Source organism: Barbus barbus (assembly GCF_936440315.1).
Source record: "Barbus barbus genome assembly, chromosome: 9".
Lineage (NCBI taxonomy): Eukaryota > Metazoa > Chordata > Actinopteri > Cypriniformes > Cyprinidae > Barbus > Barbus barbus.
In genome coordinates this window covers 18,289,575-18,315,651 of record NC_136737.1, presented here as the reverse complement: position 1 = coordinate 18,315,651, position 26,077 = coordinate 18,289,575, and the positions used below count along the sequence as shown (strand labels likewise).

The window sequence follows — 26,077 nt, the reverse complement described above, 5'->3', positions numbered from 1 at the left end:
TTTGGCTGAGGACAAAATCTAATCACATTATATTTTGTGTAACTTCAATGCTGTATATCAGAGCCTGCCTTTGTACTTTTGACTGAATTGCCTAGCAAGTGATGATGGTTGTTGCTGTTTATTAACTATTATTATTCAATAAATAATATTTTATACATTAGTATTTAATATTATTTAGTATTGAGAAATGGTGTAGAGCCCTGCACGGGCCTCAAATTTAGGCCCTAGCCCGGCCTGTGTCCGACAGCTTATCAGAATTACAGGCCCAAATCTGACCCGAGCCCATCTTTTTTTCCCCTTATCCCAAAACAGCTTATACTACTGTTTCAGCTATTAAAATAGTTCAGTTTTGTATGTAATGGCAAAGTGATTATATTTCATTTAGTTTTTTATCAAGTTAATTTAGAAAAATGCTTGGAGCGTTTTTTGTTGCTTATACTTTTTTTTTTTTTTTTTTTAAGTAACAACGGCATACAGTAAATTGATCATAGTCTTATGTTTGATCAATTTAGCCTACTCAAATCATCATGACTTGCCTAAAATAAACATCTATAGATATAAAACAGTTCAAGCATATAACAATATTTAAACATTAAACCTAGATAAATGTGTGCTGTATCCAATAGTTTGTGCGGAGAGTGGAAACTAAAGCATGCTTTGCAGGACATGGAGACGCCAGCGCAATCATTTGCAATATTTTCAGTGGACACACCATAATTTTTGCTCATAAAAGGTAAGAGTAATTCATCATTCAGAACTGTAAAGGGTCTACTTATTTGTGTGCACTCATAATATCAACAAAACACTGTGCTTTTATAAAATAAAGGAAACAAACATGATGCGCTTTCTGCCGTCTCGTATTGAACAGGAGCGCTTCACAAAAATTAACCAAAAGTCAGCGAATACATGCCTCACAGACATGATAAATATATCTATAGAAAGCTTAAATTACTACTTAACAAAATAAATCAAAACAAAAACTCTTTAATTATAATCATAATCCAAAGATGCACTTCTCTGTAAAGGCACATCTAATGATGAGATGGCGAGTCAGGATCAGCAACTTCATCCTTGCGACACGGACTCTGAAAACACTAGTTTATTAGTAAATAATTTTAATATCTCCTTACTATTTCACACATTCATGGTAATTACTTTTACTGGGGCTTGGCGGCAAGCTTTAGCCTATTGCGTGCATTTGAACATAGAACGCTTCAGCTGCGCTGGCGGTAGCACAGTCTCGTGTTGCACCAGCGTGGCAATTTTTTTCATTACTAATTGATGGATGTCTAAAATATAAGAATAAGGAGAGCCCTAAAACATGCCAGAGGCCCGGTCCGAGTCTGAACTATGAAGTGAAAATTGGCCCGAAGCCCGGCCCTAGAGGTGTAAAAAAGTAGGGGCCCGTCAGGCCCGGGCTGAAATGCAAGGCTCTAATGGTGTGTGAGCTTGTGATGGTGATTTTAGTTACATTATTCTGCCATTATATGGCGACAAGACTGTTTTTATGAGTGAGTCAGCAGAAAAGACTTTTATATTGAAGGAAACTGAAACGGGGTTGTAAACAATTAAGTTTTTTTTTTTTACTTTCAACAACAGCTTGTAAGACGCAGCCAACAAATTCACTAAGCAGCACTGTCATTATAGATGAAAGGATAGTACAAAAAAGATATCGCTTTCCTCAGCGTATATTCAAACGAATGTTTTATTGTGAATATGAGACTGATCTGGAGAATGAATGCTGTATCAGATGCAGGTAATCACACTCGCTCAGTCCGTATCTCTCATAATACTCTACATAATACACTACGTACTACACGGTATCAGTCAAAGCTGTGGAGACACTGGTACTGGTGTATTTTGTAACTCTATATGTTTGTGATGGATTATATGGGTTGTATATGTTGTTCATTGTCTTTTTTAAATTTGGACCTTGAGTCTGTAATAAAAGTTTGATTGACACTACTTTTAATACAGTAATACAATAAGCTTTAATGAAGTAACTCAATGTTCCTTCGTTACTAGTTCTAAAGTGACATTTTCGAATTAGTAATGGAGGTTTGGGCTCAGCTGTTAAACTGTCAACTTTAGATTTGAATCCGTAGCAGAAGGAAGTAGTTACACACAAAAGAGGGTTTTTAAAGACGCTCAGATGTTTTTTGTTGTATTTACACAATTGTGCCATCGAACTGTTGTATAAACGCAATATCACACGAGTACCGTTACAATATGGCTGTATATCAGCACACTGTGATTACCTACGACCGAATCACAGCTGTGCTGATGTACGAGTGTGATGGGCAGAAAATGGAACTTTTTTGCATTGCAGGTTGAACTAAATACCTGTGAGTCCAGCAGGACACTGGCATTGGAACCCGTTGATCAGATCTACACACACTCCTGCTCCGCACGGGCTGGAGCTGCATTCGTTCTGCTCTTTCTGGCACAGGTCACCATCAATTCCGGCCGGGCACACGCACAGGTACTCGCCGCTGCCCGCTGGATACTTGATGTTAGTCACACACGTCCCTCCATTCATGCAGCCACATGGCAGCACCATCACCTGTAGCACAGAAACAAGGACAGAACTGTGAGATAACGCAACTAAAAAGTTAACTTTGTCTCAAAACCACGTAATGCGCAGAGTCTGAAAATGTCATTGATTTTTTTAACATCATTTACATCATCATATTTATGATCAATACTAATATATGTAAATAACTGAATATTGATTTAATATTTTTCATTACACATATACACAATTTTTAACACTTTTTGCAACCCTATTTTCTAATAAAGTACCTAACTGACCCAAAATATCATCCTTTTTCTTTTTTACTGCAGTGTTGCTAATTGCATACAGTCTCCATCTCTCACTTCTGTCCTCAAACGACTGTATCTCTTAAACTCAGACAGTCTTTAATAAGCGCTAGGAGGCAGGAAGCAGATGCTTGTTAGCCGTCTAGGGCCCACAGATGAGATGAGAGGACGTTTGTCTTTCGTTTCACCGCATTGCTGAGACAAGACTCCGGAGAATCTGGGCAGCTGAGTTCTGCTGTCCTTATGTCATTTTTTTTTAAAAGATATTAAACTCTATAACTCCTAAAAAGCAATTAAAAATAGAGTAGTACCATGGTACTGAAAGATTACCATAGTACATATGCAACAACACACCATTTTCAGTCATCTAATGTCATCTAGGCAAATCTCACATTGCATCTAGTATGAAAAAAAGGCCTTGCAGAACTATAATCCAGTCCTGTTTCAATGATTAATTTGATCTTTCTATGACAAAATGACCAATCTTTGAATGTGATCATGAAATGTGAATATGCAAGCTTGGCATTTACATTTATTCATTTTGGAAGACCTTTTATCCAAAGCGATGATGAACAAATTGATTCACTAAAATGAATCAGATTTCCCAATCCTACATAAGATGGCGAAAACAGTTTAGGAGAGCATATTTCATTATTGCTTCAACTCGCACAATAAAATGTGACAAAAATGTGATGTAACACTATGTAATGCCACAATAATGCTGATTGAAAAACAAAAATAGCTTGTTGCTGGAAATGCAACACTCCTATGGTACCAAAATATAGTTTTTAATTATTTTTATTTTAATAAATAAGTATAAAAAAAATCAAATGTTATTTCATAAAGATTTTTTACAGTTTTATTTTGTATTGTATTTTTATAAACAGTTTTTAATCACATTTATTATTATAAATGTTTATTAATTTAAACATATGTATTTTTATATTTTAAATAAATAAATAATTTATAATAAATAATTTGGCCATGTAATTTCAGAATTGTTTTATTTGTAAGTACTAATAAATAATTATATTATTAATTTAAACACAATAATACATTTTTCATAATTATAAATGTTTAAATAATCATAATTTTAAACATTTGAAAAATAAAATATTTAATATTTTTAAACATTTAAAAAGTACAAATGTAATTCAAATTAAAAAAAAAAAAACATTCAGCTTTGGATTAACATGAGGGTGAGTAAATAACACACAATAAAATGTAACATCTGAAGAAGCTTGAATCATTATTTCTTCAAAACTAAAGTTTGCATCTCATTTTACCTAAACATAAAAATCAGTCAAGCGTCAGTTTCTCAATGTCTCTCACCTCCACAGTAAATCTGCTCTGGGCATCACACTCATCAGACACAGTAAATTGAAAACTGCGCGCTTCCTCCTCGTCCACTTTCCAGATGAGGAGCCCGGCCGGGGAAATTGAGGCCCCGGGGGGCCCCATCTCTAGCTGGAAGAGCAGGGCCGAGCCCTCGGGGTCCGTGGCTGTGAATTGGTACACAAAGTTCTCACCTACAAAGGTCTGCAAGCCATCCCGTGGCACGTGGAAGGTCGGTGGACGATTAGCTGAGGAAATGAGAGGGGAATTGCAAGACAGAATAACATGAATGAATCAACAATTCCCAGAGCTGATTTTCAGTTTCAGTTTTTTTATTGATAAACGTTTTTTTTATACGTTTTTTACTATTATCAGTATTTTTTTACAACAACTACATAAAAAAATTACATTTTAAAAATAGAAAAATATAGATATTTTTATTTTTGATTTTATTTTTCCCCCTAAACATTTGCAAAATATATGTATATAAATTCATAATTATGGCCAATAATTATACCAAAAATATAAAAATCAATAAATATATTCAGGACAATATTATTGTTATTTATATATTTTTTTATTGTTGCAAATATTTATTAATTCAAACAAACAAATAAAGATACATAAATATACAAATTCTTAACTCATAAAACTCAGAATTCAGAAAGCAAAATGAGACATTTCTCATCTAAGTGCTAAAAGAGTAAGTGTGTGTGTGTGTGTGTATATGGGGTGGTGATGGCGCAGTGGATAAGACACATGCCTTTGGTGTGAGAGACCCGGGTTCGAATCCACTGTGAGACACCAATGTGTCCCTGAGCAAGACACTTAACCCCCTAGTTGCTCCAGAGGCGTGCGACCTCTGACATATATAGCAATTGTAAGTCGCTTTGGATAAAAGCGTCAGCTAAATGAATAAATGTAAATGTAATGTAAATGTGTATACAGTATATATATATATATATATATATATATATATATATATATATACACACACACACACACACACATATATATATAGGCCATGTTATTTCTGAGAGCAAAATGAGAAATGTCTCATATGGAACAAACAGGCACACAAGGAAAATCTGTTTTCGTAATATCTGGCATGCTGACATTTGTGGGATAAAATCTGATTTACAGCATTGTGTGTTAGTATCCGACGGTTATTTCCCGCTTCTTGTTTTGTGTGAAACTTGACAAACAAAATCCGCTACACTGAGCAAAAAATATACATCTTAAGTGACATGCAATTATCCCCAACAAAACCCTAGAAAATAAACCGACCCTGATCTTGAAATATGAAAGCATTTTCTGCACCAATATGTCAGTCATATTCAAAATCTCATTCACGAGCAGCATGACGTATACAAGCTTGTGAGTTTCTGGCTGGGAAATGGATCCATAAATCTGTTCTGAAATCACAAAGTAAACAAACCCAATGCAAAATAACACAATAAAACATAACGTTGCTATTCTCGCAAACCAAATACAAAAACACATGCTAATTGTTTCAAAATGGTCTGATGTCTATTTCGCTCAGTTATGTAACACTACTTCTGCATTACGATTGTTCATTTGAATCACTTAACATTTCCATTTCTAGATTTCCCTCTGATGATCATCTCGTCTAAATTTAATTTGTCTGCATGAATGAACGAACTCTCAGTTTTGCCACAGAATGATGAAAGCACAGCAGAAAGTGTGAGGGAAATAACCAGCAGAAGATACGTGGGTGTGAGGCGAACGCTTGTAATCTTCCGTAAAGGTGAATGTGTGTGGAGTCTCAGATAGCATCGGTCCGGCCCTCATTTGCAGCGCAGGCAAACAGACGGATGTTTGCTGTCATCGCTCTCTCTCTCTCTCTCTGAACACAGTGCTGTGGTTAAAGAGGAGGGAGTTTGTGCTCAAAAGCAACATGATTCCCAATGAACTCGCTAATAATAACTTGTGTGTGTGTGTGTGTGTTTGTTTTGCTATACTTGTGAAGATGTTTCTTTTGAGTCCCTATATACAGTATATAAAGTAAAATAGTTTTATATTTTACTCTATTTTATATAAAAAGATTTAGATGGATAGTGGCTGGCCTTCTGAAAAGTTTGAAAAGGTGAATAAATAAATTACAATGCCATAAACAACTGGCTCTAATAAGTGATTAGATTAGATAAAAATTGTTTATACACATCAGCTGAGTTTTGATTAATGAACAATGATTAATGATTAATAACATATAACCATTATATACTTACCAATAATCAATAATTACTGATTAGTGATATTTAATGATAATGATATTACTTATAATTAATAATTACAATAACATGAATATTGATATACAAACAAACGAACAAATAACAGAAGAGAGTTTGCGCTAAATAAACAACCAACAAATAATTACATTAACAGCATTAAGCATAGTAAATTAATTACTAATAAAATTATTATCAGAAAATATGTTTAATGTTAATATTACATCATATTATATTAATGTTAAAAATAACATTAAATAAACTCTACATTAATAAACTATACATTTGTTTATTGCTAAATTGTTTATTGACAATAGAATCACTGACATATACTGGCATATAAAATCAAATCAGGACACAATGGCATGCATCAATGTGTTTTTACCACAGTAAAGGTACATTAATATTTAAGCCACTTTGCATCATGGTCAACAACACATATGAACTGTGGTAAATTCACTTCATCCCATCATCCCATGACAGTCCGATACTTCATCCGTATCCTATAAATGTCTCCTGAGATGAAAACAGTATTTAAAAGAACCTACTGAAATATTACACATCACTATAGACCCAGAGTCTTCTCAGGGTGCTAATAATCCCAAAACTAAAGTTTATTACTAAGTGCTTTGCTTCATTTTTCGCAAGGCTGTAAAATCCGAAAATGTAACGTCAGCTAATTGAGATTCACAGCGAGAGTTTTCCAGCTGATTCGCCATATAACGTCTCTATTTAGCTGCTGTAATAAGGTCTGTTAGTTAAGCTGTGGGCCTTTAACTTCAAACATACTCAAAGTAGTAGCAAGACAGCGTGTCTTTTCAGATCTACCCTACTTCCTTTTACAGTTTGATTATAACCGACAAAGTAAGGGCCTCACACAATTTTCAATTAAACACACATTGCGGGGAAGTCGTGGCCTAATGGTTAGAGAGTCGGACTTGTAATCCAAAGGTTGCGGGTTCGAGTCCCCGGCCGGCAGGGATTGTAGGTGGGGGGAGTGAATGTCCAGCGCTCTCTCCACCCTCAATACCACGACTGAGGTGCCCTTGAGCAAGGCACCGAACCCCCAACTGCTCCCCGGGCGCCGCAGCATAAATGGCTGCCCACTGCTCCGGGGGTGTGTTCACGGTGTGTGTGTGTTCACTGCTGTGTGTGTGCACGTTGGATGGGTTAAATGCAGAGCACGAATTCCGAGTATGGGTCACCATACTTGGCTGAATGTCACTTCACATTGTTAAGGTCACATTTAGTCAGTCTAAACAGTTCTTTAAAAAAAAAGGGAGGAATGGGATTCGAACCCACATCTCCCACATGAACATTAATTAAATATTAAGAATAAGAAATATTAAGACTGCAGCTTGTATTTTGTATCTTTATGTTAATGCCATTATCTTTATTTGCTTTTGCTTTAAATTCGATTGTGCTGCAGAAGGCTGTTGGGTCGAGTCCCAAAGCTGCTAAAATGTGTTACTAATTTGTAGCTTAATGCTGTGCTGTGTGTCTACAGGTTCAGATAATGTTCAATATTGTGTGCTAATGCCAACAGATCTCAGTTTGCTTTCATGTTGACTGTTTACCTTGATTAATGGACCAGGTGTATTTGGAGACCGTGGAGTTACACAGGAGACACGGTACGGAAGGGCTGGAGTCTCCCTCAGCAAAACACATCCCATCTATATTACACGTCCTCTCCTGAGAAAAAGCATGAGAGAGAGAGAGAGAGAGAGAGAGAGAGAGAGATGTAGTGATCAGTAATGAAAACTAAATACAAACGTTAAAACAAAGTAAACTAAACTGCATTAAACTAAAAAAAATAAAAAAAAATAAAAAAAATAATGAAACTTCGATTTGACTAAAGACAACTGGAAAACAAAGCAAGCTAAATTACATTAAACAAACCTAAACATTTCAACAAATACAACTTTGACTTTGTCTAATAAAAACTAACAGGGAAAAGTCATAAGTAACCTAAATGGTTAAACTAATTTAACTAAACCAAAATCAAAACAAAATAAAAAAAACAGCTAAATATGAAATAATAATAATAACCATAAAGTAAACTGTCACATTATCATGACTTCAGGACAAACATCCACAATGCCCACAAATTAATTTTAGTTTTATTTTTTGATACATGGTATATAGAAAGTTTGAAACCTTTACAACCCGAGTGTTTTTTATTAGCATTCTATACTATTATAGTATTTGTTAATATTTTAAATTAGATTTTATTTTTATATTTTAAGTTTGCATATTAAATTTGCTTTAGCATTTTTGTTATCCCATGTTTGCTTTGTCTTTGTAATATTTGTTTTTTCCCTTTTTAAAATATTTCTATTTAGGTTTCATTTATGTATTTCTGTTTCAGTTTTAGTAAATTTATTACTTCAACTTAAATTTGTTTTATTTTATTTTAGCTGCAAAGGCAACATTTCTCATTTTCATTTAATTTTGAAAATTGTTAAAATTGTTTATATAATTCATTTTTATTGTAATTAATGGAATTTATTTATTTATTTTTTAGTTTTATTAGTTTTAACAATAACACCATACAACCCACCGGTATTAAACATGGAACAAGTTAAAAACCTTTCAAATTACACTAAACTAAACTAAAACTAACTAAAGAAAGAAACTACAAAACTAAAACTTACAATGATAGAGTGAAAACGAATAAAAAAATCTATTTAAAAATAAAACAGAACTAATAAAATTCATTATAAAATAAAAAACTATTATAACCCTAAATCTACAAATAAAGACATAAATAATAAAAACAAACAAACAAAATAAATAAATATAATACAACAAACAAACCATAACTAGCTAACTAACTAAATAAAAATACAAGTAGAATGCATAAGTAAAACAATCACAATTATAGAGTGAATAAAAAGTAAATATGAATGAATGAATGAAATTAAACTAATAATTAATCCTGCACACATTTTTATGCATAGCGACTTTCAGTTTGTGCTTTCCCTGGGAATCGAACTCACAACCTTATTGTTGTTCATGCTAAAGTTTAAGAAAGAACTCCAAGACAGAGAGAGAAAAGAAAGAAGGAAAAACTGAATTTTGTGTGTTATTGAACTGTGCCGTTGAGCATTCCAGCGGTATCCACCAGCATGGAGATGTTTTGCTACTGCTCACAGTTACACTGCGGCTCAAGCCAACTTCCTCTGTCAAACCTTTGAGATAAACCTCAGCTCTTTTTATAAATCACCAAAGCATAAAGCCTGGCACTGATACAATCTCTATATTTCAAGTTTTTAATATCCAGCGGGACGTGTAAGTCGCAACGCCCGGAGGACATCCGGGTGGCAAAGCAGAGAAGATAAACACAGACCAAACGGACCCACCTAGATAACTCATCTCTCACGCTGAGATTACACGCTATGTGGCAGCTTAAAACCCCCGAGAAAGAAACCGAGAGAAGGGGAGGACATCAGGTGCTCAAGGGATCAGTTACTCTGTCAGTCTCTGGTTTCGATGTCGGGAATAATATTGTCTGTTTCCCACATCCACGCTCCGGATTTTTCCAGCGCACACCCCAGTGGCCCTGCTGTACTGAGAATAGTTTACACACTAAACGGCTATGACAGACTTTTTGCCTTTTGAGTCAATAAACTCACATCCTCTGCGACTTACTTTCCGGTGGAGAATCCAGGCTATTAGTGTAGGAAGTGTGATTGTGCACAGTGAATATAAAGTGCAGGACGATAGACAGATGGGCAAATGAACAGAAGGGCCATGAGGGAAGTTGTGCGGGAACAATTATGGATGTTTTTAAACACAGTACTACAAATAACCTTCATTCAAAAGCAATTTAGAATCTGTTTTAAAAAATCAGGGGTTTCTGAACAATTTCTGTATTGAAATGTATTGAATTCTTTATATTGTTCTCCACATTATTTTGTAATTAATTCAGATCAAATTAAATGTATCTCGAAATTAAGATACTAAAAATGTGGATATTTGTGATATTTATGAATTAATACATAGTATTAATAAATTATATTGCTTTTATTTAAAAAATAAATAAATAATAATAATAATAATAATAATAATAATAATATTATTATATATATATATATATATATATATATATATATATATATATATATATATATAGAGAGAGAGAGAGAGAGAGAGAGAGAGAGAGAGAGAGAGAGAGAGAGATCAGTAACCACTGTTTCTTGCATTTTTGGCAAAAATCGTTAATTTATCAATAATATAACAATAATAATATTGTTATTTATTATCAGTTTTATATTATTTATTAAGATATGCAAAATATTATTAGGAATATTATTTATTAATAATATTAGTGTGTGTGTGTGTGTTTAATAATATTCATAATTATATTTACATTCATATAACAGACACTGTGTTTTTGTCATAAACAGCCAACAACCTAGTTTACCTTATTTATTTATTTATTTATTCAGTCATTCGTTCATTCATTCTGACAATGCAAATATAGTTACAATACATAAAATAACTAGTTGGGAGAAATGCTATGTGCATGTGTGTAATTTTCGTTCACATTTCTTTGTGCTAATTGTGAGCAAAATATGAGAAACAAAGGACCATTCAAAATCTATGGGTCTAATTATGTATGTATTACTAATAAGTGTTTGAATATCATTACCTTCAGCTTGCAAAGTCCAGATGCAGTCACACACAGCTGGCAAATACCATCATAAAGGGTTACAAATTTGCCCTCACTGTACTGACGACCATCATTAGTCACCTAAAGAAGAAAAAGAGAATTAGAAAGGTTTAGATATCTATCCTGAGTAAATATAGTACTACTAATAAATTTATTTTATTGCTTAACGCCTAATGTGCAGTCAGCCAACTATTATTTATCCCAAAATTCCACATAAAGCCGTTTATTATATAGCTACTTACCAAAAACCTTAATAACTTGACATGAGCATTGATTTAAGTCATAATGCGAGAAAAAAAAAGAGACAAAAACAGTATCAACAACCAGAAAAACAGATAAATGTTTGAACTGCCATATCAACCAAAATAAATGCGTAATAAAGATAATACGAAAAGCATATTAAGAAATATTGATGGTCAGTAAACCTTCTCAGCTCATTTGCCACTGGCAGGTGATGCAAAAAAGTACATCTTCTTGTAATACCTCAGACTTCAGTGTCTTTAGCAGCACTAGTTTGTGTAAATCCAAAAGCGCGGTTAATTTTTCACCCCCTCAGTGAGTGTTAATCCCACAAGCCTTTGAGATTAATGCAGGCAGGAGTTTAGGTGGATTTCGAGATGTATTACCTCACGATACGTCTTTGCGTTGACCTTCAGAGAAACCCTGTGGCTCTTTCAACATTTAAATTTATGTTAATGATTCTCCTCATCACAGGCCATCCATTTTTTACATCAGTAAACACACTCATTAACACGTACACACATAGATCAAGCCTCACTTTGGGATTGAGCACCGAGGTCAATGATCGCAAGACCTGAATAGAGTTTACGAACTTTTTAATGTTTATGTTAGCCATATACTTAAAGATAAAGCCAAATTGGTTTCCTATATGGGCCGTCAAAGCATAAAAATGATTAAAATGATTGTGCTGCCTTTATGGCTGTCATTCGGAATGGAAAAGCTCTCCTCCATCTCACGGTTCGGCGATTTCGGCATGATATAATATTTTAAAGTGCCCAGTACGCGCCATTTAGCTTGGCCTCAAACAGCGCGTGCGGCCGGCATAAATTCAAACCGATTTTAAATGTTAAAACCTATAACTGTGAAGGAGACTTCCTGCGTAATTGCATTTTACCAATGCTCTCAATTCAATGGTCGCTTCATCTTTCAATCACAATGGAAAGTTTCGAAAAAGATGGCCTGCTTTTATCCGAACAGTGACATTTTGATTTATTCAGTCACCACAAAAATTGGCAGTGGAAAATCAATCACATGAACCCTTGGACAGATCCCTGTCCCTGAGATTGATGGACAGGTACCTTAATCTCCCATCTGGCATAGGGCTGCTCGCTGGCCATGAAGTCCATCGTGTCGACGGCCATGTTGCCGAGTCTCGGGATGGAGCAGTCCATCGCTTTAGAGCTCAGGAAGGACGCTTTGGTTCTGCCTTCCTCTTCAGGGATCCAAACTCCATTCATGTGCTAAAAAACAATGGAAATTAATTGTTTATTTTCGAAAGGGACACCCAAAAAGAAGTACATTATAATAATGTAGAAATAATATTTAAAATAATATACTTAAGTGTGAACTGAATGTAATGTTTTTGGATACTTAATAGGTATGTACAATTAAATATTATTATAGTTTAGTTTAAATACATATTCAGTCCAATTAGTTAAAATAAAAAGTGCTTTTTGGACTCACTTAAGTAGGACTTGAGTACATTTTCATTTGTAATTTCAAAACTACTTCTACTGCTGAATATACTGGTATTAATACAAGTTCATAGTAAACTAAAATATACTTTTTGTCATTTCTGATATATATATATATATATATATAGCCTAAATGAATTCATAATATTAATAAACATACTTGTTTAGTGTGCACAGCAATATAAGTGAAGTCAAACGGTTATTAAAACATAATGATTTAAAATGTAGGGCTACTTCAGATATTTTCATTTGACAAAGCACAATTCATAAAAGAGTACTTAAGCATGTTAAGAAATAGTCATGACAATGAACGCTCTTTAAGATTTTATTTTGTTAATATACTATCTGCATGTACAGTTTAAAAAAAATAAAAATACTGTATACTTACTATATAGCACTACAAGTGCACATTCAATATAATTACCCACAACTCTTTTACTTTTTTTTTTTTATTTAAAAAAAATGTTGTACTTATTTGTAATTAATTAAATTTATTAAACAAGTACAGGCCAATAAATGCATAGTTTTATCTCAAGCAGAAAATCCTGCCGATTTACTCACCTTCAAGTCATTCCAAACCTGTATGAATTTGTTTCTTACGTGCAACAAAAAAAGGGTACATATTATAATGTTTTGTCTACTCTTTTCCATATAATAAAAGTAAACCAAATACAGAAAAGTTTGAAGCAACATTAGAGTGAGTAAAAGGTCAAATTTTAATTTTAGGTGAACATTTTCTTTGAATTTAACCCACATTTATCAGAAGATATTTTAAAACTTTAGTATGGGCATATGTGCTTCAGTTAAAAGTTAAAACTGCAAATTAGAGCAATCTTCACCCCTGGGAAAAACAGAAACAGCTAGAATAATGAATGTCAAACCAATTTGCTCAAATGGGATGACCTCACACAGCAGGCGAAACACCCCCAGGCGAGAAAAGTAGGCGGCTCCGAAATATCTGAGCGGTGGAACTCAAATGAAAGGAAAGCATGCAGGGAGCATGTTCAGATTTACATGGTGGGAATCGTTAGTTACATTTGCTTTTTAACCATGATGTTTGCAGGTCCCAAAGGCTCCAAAGCTGTATTTGTAAAACTAACAATATTCATTTCAAAAGTACCCTTTGGTTCCTCTGGCTTATTCAAAACCAACTACCAAGACGTAATAAAAGTCAGATAGAAAGTAGACATTAACTTTTCATGATTTCTAAAGTATTCAAGGTTAAAAGTATGTTTTCAAGTTATTTAAAGGGCTCTAGGTTCTTTTGGTCCATGAGGGTTAAACTCAGCCCTGCAGATTATCGATTTGACATCATGAAATTAACTTCGAGCCCAAAACTTTTAAATAAAACAGACAAATTAATAAAGGAATCAGCAGCCAATATAAATCCTCAGATAATTACAGCACATTATGTGTGTTTTGCATGTTGTTTATTGGTCTTATTGCATGGTGTTTTCTTTCTATGTGTTCTGCTGTGTTGACTGATTACTGTTTTTATTGCTTTGGTTATCTCCTCAGATGTCCCCTATGCCTTTCCCCCCTCATTCTTCTAATTAAATATACAAACAGATGGCAAGCAGGTATTAACAATAAGGCATTCTAAGATGCATAAAGACTCCTTGATGAAATATTAAAGAAGACTGGCTTAGAAGAGTTGAACGTGATCTTATAATCATTATATAAAAAAAATAAATAAAAAAAATTGCAATTAAAGAGGGATAGATTGGTGTAATATGTATGGTTGTATGTACAAATTGTGCATATGTTTATAAACGGTTTCATTTATTTTCATTTTCTTTTTTTTAATGACTAAGATCATGGTTGACACACACACATACACACAGTTTTAAATAAAAGTATTATAGAATAATACATTTTATAATATAATAGTGTATTATACCAAATATATTTCATATAAAAGACTCTATAGTAATAAAAATAAATTAATTATCATAATATTAAATTCCAATTATTTAATTTATATATTTTAAGTTTTTTTGTTTTATAAAATAAATAAATACATAAATATTAATAATAAATAAACATATTTATAAAATAATATATTTATTATAATAATAATAATATGAATTACAATAATATTTATTACAATAATATATTATAATAAATAAAATACAATAATAGAATAATCATATATATATATATATATATATATATATATATATATATATATATATATATATATATATATATATACTATAATAAATGATAATTATTAAATGATACTAAAAGTTTTATCAAATACTAAATTAGTCTCTATACAATTTGCCTAATAAACATAAGTGGCATCATTTGTGTCTCACCTTTAGTCTGGTTACAAGACACGCAAGGTCAGGTGAGTCGATGAAACCCAGCCCAAAAACCCTCACGCTGTCACAGTCAAACTCACGTACGTCACACAAACCGCCGTTCTCCAGATCGGTGATTTCTACTGGCTGACCTGAGGAAACCAAAGAAAACAGACAAATTACAGAAATTCATAAAGTTCACATTGTTTGGGTTTATTCACATAACCTTAACAAGAGCAGAAGTAACAGTAATGGTGGTTGCTTTAGCAACTTCTCCTTTTAAGTATATGAGGGCATGGCCTAATAAAGGGGTGTGGTCTATTCAATGGGCGTGGTATTTTAGGGGCGTGTCCTTGACACTGCAGTTTTACTCCTCAAGACAACCAAACACACACACACACACACACACATACACACACTTGCTCAGTTGCTAGAAACTGAAACTAGAAAGCAATTTGGGCAATAAATGGAAAAAGTACAGACTTTTGTGGGTCACAGGGTCAAATCCAATGTGTTCTTTGTCATTCAACTCAACAACCTCATTCAAAACCTCATAGAAAAAGTCTTTCAGTCAAATGAGCCTGCAAAAATGACAGTCTGCCGTCTACTCATTGTTGATTCATTGAAAAGCCACTCTGGGAGTCTTGTTAAACCCCAAAACTCCATTGTGAATTTATGTGAAGTCTTTAATAATGTGCACTCCCCATCCTTTCCAAAAACCACCAGTGAATAAAGTTTACGAGACTCAAATGGAAAAATGCAACACCGACAGTTTGAAAAACGCAGTTAAACCAAACGAAAGTCATTTCCAAGTACACCGCCGCTAACAATCAAACAAACAAAACAATCCCAGCTTTAAGCTATACAGTACATCACTAAACAGTCAGACTGCTGGATTCTGACCTTGCCAGCCAGCGTTTGTCATTAAACAGGGAACGGATTCATTCGGCAAACATTACGGTATAATTAGAGCTGGGAAAAATAACTCTCTCTACAACTGAGTTTCTTAAATAATGCAAACGAGTAAATACGAGCTTGTTTGGGCGTCTCTCAGGCCTTATAAAACACAACATTTAATATAGTTTCAGCGACAGGCTGAAATGACTGTACCATGGCTGCATTAAGCTTGATTAATGCCATTATCGCTCCCATCAAGGCTCATTTCAAATCAGTGTTTTTATTACCAGAGCATAACCTTACGTTCGGATCTCCGCGGGGCGGAAGTCTATTTGAATCACATATCTGAGACGCAAAAGAAAATGGATGTACTGGGACGGGATGCTAAACTAAGCCAGAAGTGTAGTGAATATCTAAAAATGGAGAAGGAAAACAATAAGAGATATCAGAGAAAATGGTCCTCGGAGGAGAACAATTAAGCACAGAGTGAGTGCTAATGAATTTCAGCCTCATCAAAGAACCTCCTCCAGATGATCTTATTTTGTGTAATTTTACACTGGGTAAAAAAGTGATAGTAAAATAATTACAAAAACAAATAGCCCCCTAACACTGTTTAGGAAAGATATGCTACCATCAGAGACAATTAAGCTAATTTTAAATTATTTTTGAAGACAAATTTGTGAGCCATGCAATGAAAGTACCACATTTGATAAAGAAAATCTGCTATGAAATGTTTTGTTAGCTTAAAAATTATAAAAACAAAATAGTGAAAATGTTAAAGTATTAAAAATATTATTTGATGCTGTATTTTTCATAAACTTTAAAACACGTTATTTTTTTTGCATGCATATTTGCATATTTTATGCATTTATCAACATAGTTATACTTATAGTTTATATTATATAGTTTATAGGCTATAAGTATAAACTATAATATAAATCTTTCAGATGCTGTTTATTAACATTTAAGGACATTATCTGAAGTGAAGTGAAGTGAAGTGAAGTGAAGTGAAGTGACATACTGCCAAGTATGGTGACCCATACTCGGAATTCGTGCTCTGCATTTAACCCATCCATAGTGCACACACACAGCAGTGAACACACACACCGTGAACACACACCCGGAGCAGTGGGCAGCCATTTATGCTGCGGCGCCCGGGGAGCAGTTGGGGGTTCGGTGCCTTGCTCAAGGGCACCTCAGTCGTGGTATTGAGGGTGGAGAGAGCGCTGGACATTCACTCCCCCCACCTACAATCCCTGCCTGCCCGAGACTCGAACCCGCAACCTTTGGATTACGAGTCCGACTCTCTAACCATTAGGCCACGACTTCCTCATAAACCTCATAAATCTAATAAACTGTTTAAAACCATAAATTACCTTTCCAAATTTTCCATGTTTTATGCATTTGTCTATATATATTATATCAAAATTTCTTAAAAAATATATATATAGACTTAAATGTCTTTATTATATAATGTATTTATTATATGTTTAAAATCATGTAGAAATTTATTTTACCTATTCAAAATGCATAAGGCCTGTTTCCCCATTTCAATGATTCTTGCTAATTAATTAGCTAACCATTAAAAAGATATTAGCAGTTGAAACAAGGATCATTATGGCTTCAAAACGAGCCACAAAATCTAGGACCTTAAAAAAAGCTTCACTCTCACTGAAGGAGTACTACACATATACCTTCCTAATTGCCTTGGAGATCAAAAATTTCCAGCTCAGCAGGTCAGTGAGGTGATTTTCAGATTTTCCCATGATTCACTCTGTTCTCGAGCTCCCAAAATGCAGATCTGAACCAGACAAGCCTCGAGCACTGATGCGGTGTACACAAATACACAATCTCACACACTGTCCCTCACCGGCCAGGAAGGGAGCGTGAGAGATATTCAGGAGTTTATAATCTCTGCAACAAGGGCGAACGCTGGTGCTTTATGTTTGAAGAGAAATGATTAATGAGGAGCGATCGGGATGACTCACTGAACCTGCTTTATATATATATATAAAGTCAGAGATGAATCTAAGAGGAGTCCTTTCACGGAATGTGACCCCTGCCTCACAGCTGAATAAAGGCAAAAGTGAGGTTTTCCAGTTTGTTCACAGGTATTGAATCCAGTCTGATTGCCTTTTCTATAGACTTGATTTTCACTCTACCTGGAATTATGTGAAATAAAGAGTAGAGCAGCTTCATTCCGGACACCCTTCATGTTGGCAGTAATAGCATAAAATGTGCCACAAGACTAAGGAGAATATGTGATGTGCAGTTTTCGGGCATTTACGAAATTGAATCCTTTTAATTCCATTTCCTCCTCATTTTCAAATCTTGAGGTGAATCTACTGAACACACAGCCTGAAAATGTAGTAAGGATGCACCATTTGTATACTACAGGAATCATTCAGGCAAAACGAAAACAAACTCGTATGGTGTTATTTTGGTGTTATCAAGCTTGAAAGATCACTTCGAGCTCTCATTGTACGAGAAGAGCTGAGTAATCTTCAAAATATTAGCTTATTCTGTTTCACATGCAGAAAAAATTACATTATGTGGGAGTAAATAATGACAAAATCTCATTTTTGGATGCACTGTTTCTTTAAAAGGGTCATGGATCTGCATTAGTCATTCTTAATATTCTATTTTTTTCCTTATTTCAATTTTTATTTGTAGCACAGTAAAGAAAAAAGCAAAAATTGGATTGCTAGACATCATAAGCCACATTCGAAGTCACATTGTCCAAATGAGCAGCACATTTCTGTGTATTAGAGCATATGTGCTAACCACGAAACCAACTTAAGGACAAAAATAACATTGCATACAATTCTTTGTATACTTACTATTTTAAAAAAATAACAGTACGTGGTGTGCAGTTGTCATCTTAAAATACAAATGGTTATTCATTCAAATTTTTTTGACCGCCCAATCAACAAGCAATGAAAATGTAGTGACAGTAATTATCTCCAGTTTATTCATTAATCTGGAAATGGAAGGTCAGATTGAGCACAATGCACTGTGGGATACACTGTGCTCTGTGGTATAATGTAGCCACTCTTTGGCTAATGTAGTAGGTCACCAAGATAAAAAATAAAATAAAATGCATACAGTACACAGTATACATGCTGTATTCATCAGAAATAAATGTAGTATGTTAGCATGCTAACATATTCACAAACCATGAGGCCAAATGAGAGCGCAAACAAAATGAAGACCTGCAAAAATCCACATTTGACTAGATGAAGTGGAAATAAAGTCAACCGAAAATGCTTACGCATAAACGTGTCATGGGCTTCCAAAAAAACTAATGGATGGCGATCCCAGATGTGGAAGAGGCATCAGCTGATGATCAGTTGGGCAATTAAGCAGATTTATCTAGCTGTCCTCCCTGTGCTACCTTGCACGTTGATCCTAGCGTGGTTACCATAAATCAGAGCTCACTCTCGGAGAGGATGAAAAGCGTCAGTCTGTGATAAACAGCCCTCTCTAGCGCTCCTAATCTGTTTGCTAATTTGTGTTAAAACTCCCATTTCGTCACCACAGCAGCCCCAGGGAGCATGCGAAAAACGTCGAGGGAGATAACGGCTTAGCGAAGATCCCAATGCTAATCAGAGAGCCGGCATGAGCATCTGGCACAGAGCCAGGCGTTAGCATACCTGCATAACAATATCTCATTGATATGAAGGTTGGCTGAGAAAGCTAATGGCACTTCTGAGCCTTGCCGCTATTGCCAGAAACAATCAGTCGATAAACACGCTCAATGACTTTGCCGTTTGAAAAGGAATTCCATAAAACAATTCAAATAATTCTCAACCAATAAAAAAACAAAACACTTTCTCAAATCGCACGCCATCTGCGGTTTCTTTGAAGACATGCTTGAGGGAGTAGGAAATTATTCTTTGGCGAGTGTAAGGGCAAGGAATGCAGAACAACAGCATCCAAAGCAAAATATAATTAAAAGGAATTGAAAGCATACAACAAGACCCTAAAAATACATAGCCTACTTGATGAAACGAGCTGGCACAGGAAAAAATGTCATCTAACACCACAGAAATGTTCTGGCACCTTGGCCACCATCTGGTTATGACAGCTGTAGTGAGCACTGTACTTGTGCCAATGTATAGGTTTTTAATTACACACATTTGGCCAAAAGAGCAGCAAAAGTACTGACCCATAGAGATGCAACATCACATCACACTAGACAGTCATCTATTTACAAACCAATGCTTGTAAATGCAATGATAAATTGCTGAATTTGTAACGTCAACTGCTATCACACAAGACATATTTACGGAGCCCTAGAGTTATCTATAGAGGAAATAAAATTTACATGTTCAGCAGCATTTCCTTCAAAATGTGGTGTACTGCTCACATTGCAACCGGTTTATCTCCAGGAGCAGGAAGTGATATGGCCTTTAAACAGGAATTGGTATTGCAAGGATTTGGAAACTTCTCCTGTTCTTCTAAGAAAAGTACTCTTATAATCTCACTGGAGTCTCAACAATCTCACAAATTTGTGCTCTGATCTACTCTGATACTATAAACACTATAAGAGATTATAACAGATATATCACAGATACTATAACAGATACCAATCCCCAAGACCAAATTACTTAATACAATACTACATCTGACTTTTGAATTCATAGCTTTGCTCTCTTAATATAAGTCAACAATTGTCTCACTTGTGTTTCAACTTTAGCAGAAACATCTTAGATTCTTAAAAGAGACATGACAAAGTCACCTGAGCAGTGAATTAACAACCTCAATAAATCTGATGAATAAATCTTCTCTCAGACCACACATCTTATGTAGAAAACTTTCAAACGACTCCATCATGTCCAGAGAGAGTGACAACAAAGGTGGATGTTCCCCAGTCACACGAAAAAAGCCTCAAAGATAACTTTGATCCTCAACTGTGTTCCCTATTCAAATCTCACAGCCCCCTGTAGGCATGTCACACAAAACATGTTGTAGTACCCCATATGGCTTCTTATTAATAGCTATTTTGCCATAAGTTCAGCCTAGAATGTTTCTGATTATCGAGGATCCCTGTGGATCACATTTGAAGCAACAGATACATTAGATGTCAAAACGATCACTTACTGATAGTGAGACTGCAGTCGTAAAAGCTGTAGCCCGGATAGCACTGACATCCCCACTCTACACATTCCCCATTCCCATTACAGAAATTTGGACAACGTAGGGCTGTTGCGATATCCGCCAATGGTCTGGAAGCTTCCTGAGAACGCTGGGTCCGGTTCTCCAACCACTTCCGTTCACATTCGTTCTCCAGGAAGGGCACAAGGGCGTCCTCCCAGGCCAAATCATCTTTCAACTGAAGATCCAGGATGCAGAGATCCACAGCTTCTTCCAGGCGCCGACCCAGCAGACTCTTGCATACTGTGCCCACGGTTGAGTTCGCCAAGGCCAGTTGGCAGACCTCCAAAGCTTTGGCAGAAGTGAGGCCACTGGGAGTCGGCCAGGAAGGGTGGGTAGCTGGGCGGCTGGAAGAGCGGTAGTCATCTGGAAAGAAGTAGGCGAAACTTTCGAGGTCAGTCTGGCTTAGAGCCTGGACGGTGTAAATGGGCAAAAAGTCAAGGGTTTGTCTTTTAGCCCTTCCACCTGTGCTTGGTAAGGGCACCTTAGATTCATTCAAGCGAGGAGCGTCAACCTTAAATAATGAGTCTAATTCTAACTCCTCTAAAGAAGGAGAGTTCTCTGCCAGACCTTGGGACACTTGAGACTTCAGTTTAACACCCAATTCTGACACTTCAGCCCACGCCTCCCGCTTCTGGACGTTACGGGTGGAGACAGGTTTAACGCCGTACTCGGTAGTGGCATCTTTGAAGGGGAACAAGGATGTGTAATCGGTGTTGTCGTCAGATAGGCAGCGAGAGATGGGAGGTGGGTTTAATTGGCCTTCGGAGGCATGTGCTGAATGGAGGGATAGGCTGTATCCCTTTTGACAAGCACAGAAATTCCACTTTATCTCCTCATCCACGGCAGGTGGCGTGCTGTCAAACAGGCTCTCCCCAGGCGCGATCCTGACACGGAGAAATAAAACAAAAATATGACTGTCTCAAATCAGCCTTTGAATTAAGCCCTCAAGCACTGCGTCAAGAGAGGATTTAGAGTTCGAGAAAGGTTAGCCGATTAGATTAGAGACTTTCCTCTGCTTTAATTATATTTGACATTAAAATGAGCAAATCAAGGTTAAATGGTGATGCAAACTTTAATCGGAAACTGAACTGCTATCCAAGTCTCCTACTTACTCCAATTTATTTGGCATCTTTTGGAAGTTTGCAGCTTGTAAATGTGTGGCAATATTTGTACATATATCTGAACATTTTCATAGTTCTTACCTGCATAATAGCTCCATATTTCTGACCAGGACCATTGGTTAAATCTACAGGTATACCTTAGAGAAGGGCACTTCAACTCCAGTCCTGTGGGGCCAGTGTCCCTCTTGAGTTTAAAACTTACCCTAACAGAACACACCCGAGCTAGCTAATTAAGGTGTTCAGAATTAATTGCAAATTACAGAAAGGTGGGTGAAATTGGGATTGGTAATAAAGTCTGCAGGACACTCCAGGAATGGAGTTGCAGAGCCTTAAAGGACCTTAGTGGCACACCTCATGACAGCTTTGGTTCTGAATAGATTTATTACCCGTCTTAAACTCAACAGTTCAATTAAGTGCCGTATATTGTTTCTAGTGAAATATAGACTACATAGATGTTGAAAATGCATTTCTTACCTCCAGCCCTGAATGAATTCCTCTAGGTCTTTGTCACGGTAGCTTGTGCCTGCAGGATGGTGGAGGTCGTTGTGGCTGTTCCGGTCAAATAACCCACACAGGCCTCTGGTGCCGTTAAAGTCCTGACTTGGAGCCCTGACTGACAGACTCATTCCCCAATCACTGACGTCTGCTCGCACAAACGCCCCTGAGGCAAAAACAATCTGCAGGAGTCAAAGAAAAATCACCTAAATTCTTAGATAATTAATGCTAAACATTAAACCAAAATTATCAAAATTAGGTCATGCTGACCCTTAAATATGCAAGGCAAGTGTTTGGATAGTGTCAAGTACAGATTTTTATTAAAATATCATGTTATGCATTTAAAAAAAAAAAAGAAAAAAAAAAAAGATGGAGAAAAAAAAAATCTACAAAGAGAAAAACCTGTTCATTTCTATTTATATATTTTTATATTTGACAAAAGTATTATTTATAATATATTATTAATTTATATACATACATATATTTGTTTTTCACTGCCTGTCCATGCATTCACTGGGTCTATCCAACATCTGAAATTATTACTTCATCAATTTCCTAAACTAAACTTCAGCTTACCCCAACTTCACACATAAACTAAATGCACATGTTAGTACAAGATCCCATTTCCCTGACAGCTGGTTATGAGGACATTAATGGCAATTTGTCAAGAGTCTGCATCAGGATATTATAAATCTAGATAAATTTAGCCATCACAAAACACTTTCTCATTCTAACTGTGTCACAATGAAACAATGACAACATCTGCTGTACTGTCAGGTCTGTGGAGACCGAGTGCTTTAAAATCTTTTTTCAGGGGAAAAAAAAGCCTCTTTTCCAAACAGATGAGGTCTGTGTTTACTTTTCAGACAATATCGCCAAGAAATTGAAACTTGAACTGCATACATTTCACAGTGATTTTCTGTGAAAATCAAACTCAGATTTCCTGAGTTTGCATGTCAATGAGGTATCATACGGTCTATCGTGTATTTTGTTAAATCTAATATATTTTACACTGTGAGCAGGGTTGTGGAAAGTTACTTTTTAAAGTAATGCATTACAATATTGCATTAGTCCATGAAAAATTAATAAATTGCATTATTTAGTTACTTTTTCTGGAAAGTAATGCATTAAATTACTTTTGAGATACTTTTTGTCACCTGGGCTGGGCTTGCTTATTTGTTTTTTTTTTATAACAAAACAACCCAAAAAAAAAATTATATTTTTGGCAACTGTTAGGGCCATTTCAAACAAAAAGTTATGTAAGCCTTTCACACAAAAGTTCAAATTAATAAGCTTCAGACTGAAAGAAGTGCCTCTGCACCTCACTCCCAATTTCTCTCAACGGGGAGAGGTGTGAGTAAATAAATGGGAAAACATTAATTTGCGTTACTTATTTTGAAAAAGAAACTCATATTTAGTTGTAAATTTAAAAGTAATACAATACATTACTTTACTACATACATGAAAAAGTAATCTGATTACGTAATTCACATTACTTTTTAATGCTTTACCCCAACACTGAATGTGTTGAAATAGTTTAGGTTCAGAAGTGAAACACATTTTTTACAGTAGCATAAAATAGTCTACAAATAAACCCTCATTTTTAAAACCTATCCATATTAATGCATTATTATTAGCTACCACAGCACTGGATTGTAAGCGTACCATGACTTTCTTCCCTTGATGCGTCTCATGGATCTTGATCTGATTGGCCACGGATGGTCCCAGGGCTTTGACGGACAAGTGCGGACGTGTTTCCTGCAGCTGCCCATTGCACATGTCAAAGGTCACAACCTCGTTGCCCTCTCGAGCCGCCACTCCGCAGGTACACGCCACAGAGTAATGCCGGCTCCCACAATCCCATTGCCTCGTATGGACCTCGAATACACGCTTTGTGCTCTTATAAAGCAAAAATGTGCCTGTTTGCTGGTTCTCGTAGCGCCTGAGTGGAATAGGGTTATAGTAAGATTAATAGATGTCAATTTTAAAATGAATGAAATGTAATTAATTAACATACCAATTATGATTTAACTTAGCAGATACACAGAAAGAGATGCGATACACATACTGATAGTTGTCTTGTTTCTTTACCGAGCTCTGCTCTGCTTTGCTAAAAGTCATGGTGATTAAAATAAATGAAATTCAGAAACCTCTGTGTGCACTCTTTAAACAACCTTTAAAGACTAGACAGCTGAATACAGCCTCTCAGAGGACTACTTGAACTTAATGGCAAAGTGGAGAAGAGGCAGCAAGAAAGAGTCTATTCAAAAAGAACTAAGATAAAACAAGAGCAAGAAATTGAGATAGAGAGAGAGAAACCGAGGCAGTATTTGGCATTTTCACAGGACAGTTTCAGCATCATTTACTTTGACGTGACCGTGACACTTTGCGGTTATTGCTCTGTGCATTGACATTGTTGTAAACACACATTGCTCAATACATCTCGCTATAGTGTGTTTAAATCCATATCTATTGTCCATTCGGGTCATGTGTGCTTCTCTACTAGAGGAAATTGTGGCACAGGGCCGGCATTTGTCAAGGACATATCCGCTAATGAGGACAGTTCCCATACACTTTCATGAAGATCCCTCCTTCTGAGCCAAATTCAAGTACAAGTGATAAATCTGCGCCACACAAATCTGAAATCCAAAGTGACCTTTGCGTTTCTGCCTCATTACCTGAAAATGTACCATTTGGGCATATGTCATGTAAAAGTCACATAACTTATGTCGAAATAATCACAGGCGATCTTGAACATTCAAACTGTTCTTTGCAAATGCCGAATAAAGAAATAAAAAGCCTTCAGGAAATTATTTGTGCTACTTGGGGATTGAACCCACGTCCTTGGCATTGTTCGTCGTTTGCGCTTTACCAGATGAGCTCCAAGAAACAACAACAATGAAAAAAAAAATTTGTCTATCAACTTGTACGTATATATTTGTACAACTTGTAAAACTCACATAACTTGTAAATCACAGGCGATCTAGAATAATTCATATTGTCCATTGAAAATGCCAAAAAAAATAAATAAAAAGCTTTCTGTATAATTATTGTGGTCCTTGGGATTTGAAGCCATGACCTTGCCATTATTATTGCCATATTATCACAAAGCTTTACCAGTTGAGCAATAAGAAAGAAAGAAACTTGTCTGAAAACTCAGAAATATTTTACCTGCCATCAAATGTAATGACGTGAGGGTCAGTTAGGGAGTAACAAGTCGCCGTTGGAACATCTTGAACTGTGATCTGCATTCAGAAAAAAGAAGTAACTGGTAATGAATCATTCATACTGGCAGATATTTGCA

General features: G+C 35.5%; 1 protein-coding gene across 1 annotated transcript in view; it reads right to left on the bottom strand.

Annotated features, from left to right (window-relative positions):
* LOC306875178 (von Willebrand factor D and EGF domain-containing protein) overlaps window positions 1-26,077 on the bottom strand; it is a 69,519-nt gene that overhangs the window by 26,240 nt on the left and 17,202 nt on the right. Inside the window, exons 9-18 of the mRNA XM_079425624.1 lie at window positions 25,945-26,018; window positions 24,439-24,715; window positions 22,753-22,955; window positions 21,101-22,041; window positions 15,116-15,252; window positions 12,399-12,560; window positions 11,059-11,160; window positions 7,982-8,096; window positions 4,153-4,403; window positions 2,344-2,563 (exon numbers count right to left, since the gene is read on the bottom strand). Of these exons, the coding sequence (XP_079281750.1) occupies window positions 2,344-2,563; window positions 4,153-4,403; window positions 7,982-8,096; window positions 11,059-11,160; window positions 12,399-12,560; window positions 15,116-15,252; window positions 21,101-22,041; window positions 22,753-22,955; window positions 24,439-24,715; window positions 25,945-26,018 (2,482 nt within the window). The remainder of the gene's footprint in view (window positions 1-2,343; window positions 2,564-4,152; window positions 4,404-7,981; window positions 8,097-11,058; window positions 11,161-12,398; window positions 12,561-15,115; window positions 15,253-21,100; window positions 22,042-22,752; window positions 22,956-24,438; window positions 24,716-25,944; window positions 26,019-26,077) is intronic.